Raw genomic sequence first — 8,560 nt, 5'->3', positions numbered from 1 at the left:
GTGTCCGAGATAAAGAGTGGCGTGCCAACGATTTTCGGCAGGGAGAGGGGTTACGCATACTATTTTTGGTGGTCAGTCCTCATTTTGCCATATTTCCCTGTTTTTGACGTTCTTTTTTTAAGGACTGTGTCAAATGGGGCAATGACACCACCAACCCTCCCTTGGGCACGTAACTGGAGATACCTAAATGAGTAAGCATTTGATCATATTGGGAGAAGAAACATTAGATGTGTTGGGAATGGAAGGGTTTTCACTGTGCAATAATTGTTTCGCGATCCAGCTGTATTCTATAGAAGACTTCCTTCCACGGGGGAGGGGGGAAGGCTGCCGGAGCATGGTAGGGATTACATCACCTCCTAAATGGCCGAAATCTAGAATGTGTGGGTCCCTACACCTAAAACCTCTAAAATGTGCCTTCATGGTACGGTACTATATGCACGGGGAACTTAGAAATAAATTTGAGGCACGAAAGAGCATATAACACAGACTGCATTAATAACCCTATACATATATACACATATGTATAGTACGTATAATACATATGCGTAAATATACACACACCTAAGACTGCATATATACGTGAGTCGCTTCGGTGACTGAGGGTGCCTGGTTCTTGACTCGCGATATTACCACGGAAGTTACCGGGTTCGAATCCTGAACTGGGTAAGAGTATTTGTGTTGGGCAATCAGTCAAAGTAGGCAGAAAAGCAACGTAAAATGTGATACGTGAAAGCACACAATACATGCACATATATATTATATGTATGTGTGTGTGTGTGTGTGTATATATATATATATATATATATATATAAAGAGAGAGATATATAAAATTGTTTATTTTGTTCTTCCGCCTGCAAGCCAATACCCATTCGTAACAAAATTCTTTTTTAACAGGAAACCCAAAATACTTGATATTCGTTCCTTTCGTCTTTTTGTAATGATTGCTACAGCCACAAAAGGCACAGTTAGGTATATTTTCTTTCGCAATGCACTTAGATTCTTCTCACTAGAAGTGAAACGAAGACAACAAAAAAGAAACACCAGTTCAATGGTCTACAGAAAAGAACAAACCCCGGAAACTCCACTTGTTACCCTCTGAAAAGCACCCCCTCTCCTGGCTGTGGCCACTATGTTGACGTCAGAGCTGTGACGTATGGCTGAGAGCCATGCGCGTGCATCCACCTGTTTGTCATTCCACCATGGGATTATACTGGCTGTAATGCCAGCCTCGCTAGTCTGCAAAATGCAGTCCAGGGTGTACTATGTGGAAGGGTGCATTTTGGATAGGGTTACCCCTTACAACCCCCTCCAAAAAGAAAATACAAGTGCAAAATTTTGCCTGGCAGTTAAAGCGTTAATCATCATCCAATGAGTTAAATCATGCTGATGCATTATTTAAAGTTGAATCTGAATCCAAAGCCAGTATAATCTGTGGGGTATGTTGATTTTTGATTGTCAGCCAAACATGGCAGTACAGCACTGTAATATAAACTAAATACTAACAAATACAATATATACAGGGTGGTCCTCACAAAACTATCCTAGTTTAACTTGCAGTTAAAAAAAAATCAACTCATTTATGCAAGAAGTCAATGCACTTTTGTTTTGAGTTCTATTGATGACCAACAAGTTTCCATCATGAAAGATGTACTGCAGAGTCCACATCTTGAAACTGGTATATTTTGAGTGCAAATTTCATTGTACTTTTTTTTTTCAATAAATGCAATGAGTTGCTCTTGTTAGTACAAGCAAGTGGGATATCCTGCATAATTACGTACATTTTTGTGAACATTTTGCATTTCCCAAAAACACTAAATTTTTGTTTCTTTAATGTGAGCCTAGCTTTAGTGGCTTTATAAACAAGAGTTGGGGAAGGATTCTTGTTTAATATATTGGAGATTTTAAAATTTGAATCTGATCAGGTTTTCACTTGTATAACTTAAATTTAATCGTGTGTACCAAAAATAAAGTAATCCACAAGATGCACCATAACAATTACTTTTTTTAAAAAAATAAGGAAATTTGAAAAATAATTAAAAAAATTACTTACACTGGTATATATTTGAGTATAAGGATGATTTCACAACACATCATATACATTTGAGTATGTTAAGAACAGTTTAAAGATACATGTAACATTTAATTCATAAATATTATTGTCTTCATTACCTGTAACAGTTGCATTATTAAGTGTATTGTAGCTTAAAAATATATATTACAGTGTGCACATGCATCAAGAAGAGTAAAGAAATTAATTCATTATGTATGCATATTTTTGCAAAACTACCATTATTTGTAACTCTCTTCCATATAGATTATGACTACAAGACATATTTTTAACATTATAAACAACAACATGAAATATGGTTTCAAAAGTGAACAAGACAAATGCATGTATAGAGAAAGTGCGAGTGCAAAATGAAAGTGTTTTAAAACATTATAAATTTTATTCTTCATTTGTTGGAACAATTACCATTATACAGAACCTCAATATTACCACATAGATATTTTTTGTACACCGAGAATTGAAATGACTAATATTACTGTCATAAAGGAAGATAGAAAATTGTGCCTTAAGTGCACAGTAAGTTTCCACCAAATTTTATATCTAATTTATAGTTCATGATTCATGAAATAATTATTCCAATTCATTTTCCATACAAAATGACTGAATTTTTCCCTCATAATTCTATATATTTTCCTTCACTACACAAGAAATTCACTGGTATGTAAACTTTTGGCTATGATTTTGTACCTCAACTTAATATTCGTCTTTGTCATGAAACTTTATACAATTTAGCAACAAGTCTGAATATACACGTGAATGTAAGTATTGAAAGCACTGTTTGTATTCCTCTTATTGTGCATAAACATTTTAGAGAGCTAAAGTATTTCTAACTATAATGTTGTTCAATGAACAACCGACTGATTTTACATACATAAAAATATGCTCTTTTACAATATTCAAATCAAATTTAAATCTTGAGATTCCCTTTACATCCTCTTCAAGTACATCTTTTATAATTTTCATATTCTGCTTCATTACTTTGTTATAAAAACAATGAACATGCTAACAAACAAAATATCAAAAGTCAAACAATATTTTTAATGAACTTATGTAACACTTGGTTGTGACATACCAAATATGAATTTTACAATTGTAATTACTAACGAAAAAGTATGATCACAAATTGTATTAATCCAGACAGTTTATTTTTTGATTTTATATAAAGAGGCAATGCTTTTAAAACTGCAGAATTTGGATGACATACTCAATCTGTAAAGCTAATTACTTAATTGTCTAGTACCTGTAATCTTTACAATTTAAACTCAAATTGTACTTTCCTGCTGTTGAATATACTTCATAAAAACCTTTGCATATCACTTCAAAACAATGAATAAATGTTGTTCTTCATTCACCAGTATAAAAAATTAACAAAAAAAAACATTTCAATGCATAAGTACAAATACTTAATACCTGCCAAAAGTACACAATTTATAGATCAGAACATTTCTAAATTAAAAACGTAATCACATTTTGCCTTTTAATTATTATTAAACCACAATATCATTATATATGAATGGCTTATTGCAGAAAGGGACCTGAGTCACATTTTTGAGGTATCGGAGTTACAACCTTTTCATCTCCACTGTCGCTAGCAGCATACTGCAGGGGGGCGCATTGAGGGTTGCAAAATTAACTATTCATTATGCTGAAAATGTGAGCCAACAACGGCACATTTCTTTCTTACACTATCAATATTATACGATTTTTCTTGTTTTTTCCTCAGAATTGTGCAAAAGTGACTCAGGTCCCTTTCTGCAATAAGCCATTCATATATATATTAATCAATCAGTCTAGCACCAGATTCAACAACTCCATCCAAAGTACGTATAATGGATTATTGATTTTAAATTCTTCATGAATTTTTGGGAACAAAACATAATGTGCAGAAATGTAAAATGCATGAAAATTTTATAACATGTTACTTAATTTGGACCTAAGACATAAGTTGAAATTTCTCTACAAAAGGTACATTGAATTTGCCAATTCAGATCTAAAATGCAGGGACTTAAACTGCTAACACTTTTCTCCTACTAGAACACATGGCATTCGACATAAAAGCAACAATTATAGACAGAACACTGCACCAATTAACACACATTCTGTGCTATGAGTAAACTATGTGAATGATAAACACACATAAAACATCAAACAATATTTTCTTAGACATTTTGCTTAATGATATGAATAACACAGCATTTTACATATCACATTAGATTATACCACTTGGATTCCACTTCCTTCATAAAAGAAAGTCATACATTATAAAATCAAGTTCCTATACTTGTAAAAATTGCAGCTGCAAAGCGACTAAATAGTCTTTGGAAAAAACATTAACAACAAATAAATTTTCAACAAATAAAAAAACTAAAAATATGGTTGTGACAAAGCTGACATATGATTCAGAACCTAAGTTAGAAAAAATTAGACATATAACCGATTAAAATTCTAACATGCAATGAGACATTATCATTAAAAAATATATAATCCTACACTGCACGTGTTTGTTAAGTTTTATTATCCAATTGTACTTTGTGTTTACAATCTTAGAATAAACTTAAGAGATTTATTTCTCTTTTCAAGATACACAGATCTTATTCCTTAATACAGCTGGGAAAATAAACAAAGTACCACCAATTTTAATCTATGTAATATTTTATTCTCATATTAACAAGGTATTACTAATCCACAGAAATTGTGTATTATGTTTCTATAAAATTGAGTAAGACATCATCATGATTCCTTGGAACTACAAAATTATTAACATAATGCAGACAGAAAAATGTATATAATTTTTGAACAAACATTTAGATTTTTAAGGTAAAAAACACTGATATAAACCATATCACAAAACTAGTATATTTATTTGAAATTATTAGACACAGTTTGTTCTTTGTTTTAAAAAAATGCTGTAGGGAGATCTAGGTCTGCTAAGCAGCTCTGAGGTCACCCAACCCCTCTTCCATTGCTAACCAGAGCCTGGTGTTTATTGCTGCAGTAAATATGGATAACTTTACATCTTCTTTTACCTTTAACATCTAAAAGTTGTGTATACCAGCAACAGAACTGGTTTATGGAACTAACCAGCAAATCCTCACATATATTGAAATTAAGAAATCAACTTCATGAAATGTATAACTGCAATAAAATTTGCACAGAAAAAAAATACTAAAATTATAGATGAAAAGGGATTTTGCAAACATACATTAAAAAAAATACGTCCTTGGGACAACAATCAGTTGTTTTTTACTTTGTGTTTGTTTTCAACATGACAAGTATGATGGTTCAATTCCCTTGAAACATCTACATTATGCACAAATTGCAAAAGTGAAGTTTTCTTCTTAATACCCGCTTAGAATGTCACAGCAAAACATACATGTGTGTGCTCATATAGGTATTATAATACTAATTACACTTTTACATACATGCATACAACAAAAAGGTATGAATTCAACATTCTGATTCATGTTTACATAGTAGATTCAATATTGGCTAAGATCAATCATTTCGTCATTTGCAAAATATTCATGTTTATTTTACACTTTGAAAACTCCACAAGATTGCTGTAATATAATTTTTTAGAGTGCACTGGTACGGGAATATACCAGTCTGTTTTATAAAAAAATAAAACCCTTCCGACACCATGTGCTGGTTTGTATAAAACAAAATAAAAATAGGAATAAAAACAGTAAAATATCACTTCTAATGTTTCACCACTCTCAGCATCAGTCTTGGAGGTAGTGATGTCTTGTATTTTCATCTAATTATGAACTTTCAAGGTAAAAAAGAAAACAAACATGAATTAGAACAAATTTTTCCACATGTTTGAGTCATTGCGCACTTACCCCAAATATGCTACAGTACTTGCACAAAGACAACACAAAATGAATAAAAAAAACTTTAATATCACAAGTATGGTTACTCTATCCCAACATAGAAATCATTAAATACACACACTGCTGCACAAGTTACTTCAGAAAAAAATACACATATTTTCAGTGTATTTGAAAGTGTTAACAGTATAAACACAGAATTGCTTCTTAAACATTACATTTTAAATTCACTCGAGTAACTTATGAAATGTTCACCAATATTTTCTTTTTGACAACGAAAATTATATCAATTCATTATGTATCAAGTTTTCGCAATATTTCTTCAAATCACAAGTTGTTCACAGATCAATCAATGTACAGAATAAAGAAAATGATAAAATGGAATGTGTAACAGAATAACTAATATTTATCAAACCATAAAATTGAGTATCAAAATAACAGATTTGATGTAGAGAGACCAAACAGATGTATCACAGAACAATAGCATTGAACTATTTTATCTAACATCTTCATCAAAATTATGTGTGTGATATTTGTATAAGAATTTCTTTGGTATAATCTCAAATGTAGGATAAATGCAAAATACTCTTATATCACTGTTTATATCACAATGCATTCTACACATCTCTCTTTGCATTACACATAGAAGTGTTTGAAAGTTCACATACACCTTCACATGATTTCATCACAAACACTTGTACAATGGCAAGAAGTCACAACTCCTCCTTAACAGGAGACATAAAAATAAATAGCTTTCTTAAAAATCAAATGCTCTTACAATTAAACATCATATTCGCACTCTTATAAGTAGCATAAAATTATACGGTGTCAAATACAGTACCATTATCAGTAGAATTTGAAGTCTCTATTCTTAGACAATAAGGCATGCGCTGGCCATGACTGCATTGGCTTACCTGATCGAAGTTAATGACTAGCATGATGATGCCAACTACAGCGACGATGACTCCAAATGCTGCAGTTGCCAAAGCCGGTAGCTTACGCCTAGAAAACAAAGACCCCTCTTCTAATTTACAGTAGCAAAGTGCGGGAAGGATGTATGCCAATGGGACTGCAGCCAGAACTCCCTGAAAAGAATAAGAGTTATGTTACAATCCCTCTCTCTTGATTAAAGTAAACTTCGAACATTACATTTTCAATTCATCCTGATCATTTTCCTATTAAAGAAAGAAAAATGCTCATTTGTAGTATAATATGAAGTTGACTTATTTCTACTGAACGAACCAGAAGATAAGAATTGAATTGGGATAAATCTAGGACTGATACTGATGCCGATAATCTCACCGATTCCCACTGTAGTGATTGCGTACTGTCATGTATTATTAACGATATCCCCACAGCCCTTCATCCACCCTTTAAGTGCATGCAGGGTTTTCCAGCACATTCAAAAACTTTTCATACCATGACACAAATTAAGTCAACAAAAAAAGTATTGCTCATGTCTGCCCTCTACTGGCAGTCTTGAGAAACTCACTTGTCTCTGCACGCTGCAAAGACAATAATGTACAGTTACTGTGCCGCCTCCGGAGCTTTCTCCTCTCTCGAGTCAAGGACTCTGTGGCTTGTTATTTAAGTACGTGTACAGCTATAATTTTTTATGCATGCAGTCCCGGCAGCTCAAAGAGAGTTACATCATGGGGAAGACTCGGATAGAATTTTGCTGCCTTTTTAATTTTCATGAGAACATTATTGTTTTCTCAAATTTAGTTTTACATACTGCAAGTTTCAATAAGGCCTAATCAAAGTAGTGTGTTAATAATATCCACTAGTAAATGAAATTATCAGGCACTTTGATGAATAACATCAGGAGAATGCACAGGTGGCTGAGAAACATTGATGAATAGGGGCACATATTTTTGGTAAAAAAAAAAAAAAAAGGAAAATTTCGGTATAAAAACAGTCGATTTCGGGTTCAAAAGCGGTAAATAAAATAAAATTTCAGTGTTATAGCGGTGAATAATCACATCAAAAGTGGTATATAAAATGACATTTTGGTTTTAAAATTATGAATATAATCCTAAATTTGATTTAAAAACTGCACTTATTACTCAAAATAAACTTATCCCTTCTAATAGTACATTTATGTAGTTGCCCGACTATTTTGTTTATTCCTGTGTAAAGGGGTCTATTTTCGCTTCTCAAATATTTACAGTAGAATTAATCAATTTTCCGTGAATTGCATAACTCGCAGGATACTTCAGACTTCAGAAAGTGTCGTGTCTATATAAACGGTAAATTTCGTGTTTAAGAGTATATTTCGCATTTTGCAGTTCATTTCGCATTATTTCGTGACAAAAGAGGGTAGAAAAATGCACCTCACACCTTTCAGAAACATGAAAAATGAACATTACAGCATGTTATTTCATATTTCGTGTTTTCGTCAAAAACGAAATTTGCATGCCTCTATTGATGAAGTATGAATGAATGGTATGTATAAGTGTTGGATTCGTGCTCAGAATTCTGAGACGTATTTGTATCCTATATTTTCGTGAATGTGCAAATTGAGTGAAAGATTGAAAGTGTTAATTAATTTATCTAATATATATAATTGGCTATTCAGAAATTTTATATTTATTAATGCCAGGATTAAATATATTCATATGGATAGGTATTTCATATTAAAATTAAAAGGATATTGTTGAAC

The 8,560-nt window shown here is 32.2% G+C and overlaps 1 protein-coding gene across 3 annotated transcripts in view; it reads right to left on the bottom strand.

The window, feature by feature from the left end:
- Window positions 1-2,052: 2,052 nt before the first annotated feature.
- The window catches only part of LOC145998758 (putative sodium-coupled neutral amino acid transporter 11), a 64,243-nt gene continuing 57,735 nt past the window's right edge, over window positions 2,053-8,560 (bottom strand). For all 3 annotated transcript variants that reach the window (XM_083135315.1, XM_083135314.1, XM_083135316.1), the window contains one exon: window positions 2,053-6,983. In XM_083135315.1, coding sequence (XP_082991441.1) covers window positions 6,717-6,983 — 267 coding nt within the window. In that variant the 3' untranslated portion in view covers window positions 2,053-6,716. The remainder of the gene's footprint in view (window positions 6,984-8,560) is intronic.

This window comes from Lepisma saccharinum, chromosome 14 (assembly GCF_977018435.1).
Source record: "Lepisma saccharinum chromosome 14, izLepSacc3.1, whole genome shotgun sequence".
Lineage (NCBI taxonomy): Eukaryota > Metazoa > Arthropoda > Insecta > Zygentoma > Lepismatidae > Lepisma > Lepisma saccharinum.
Note: the sequence above shows the minus strand (reverse complement) of the source record. Positions and strands in the feature narration are given on the sequence as shown.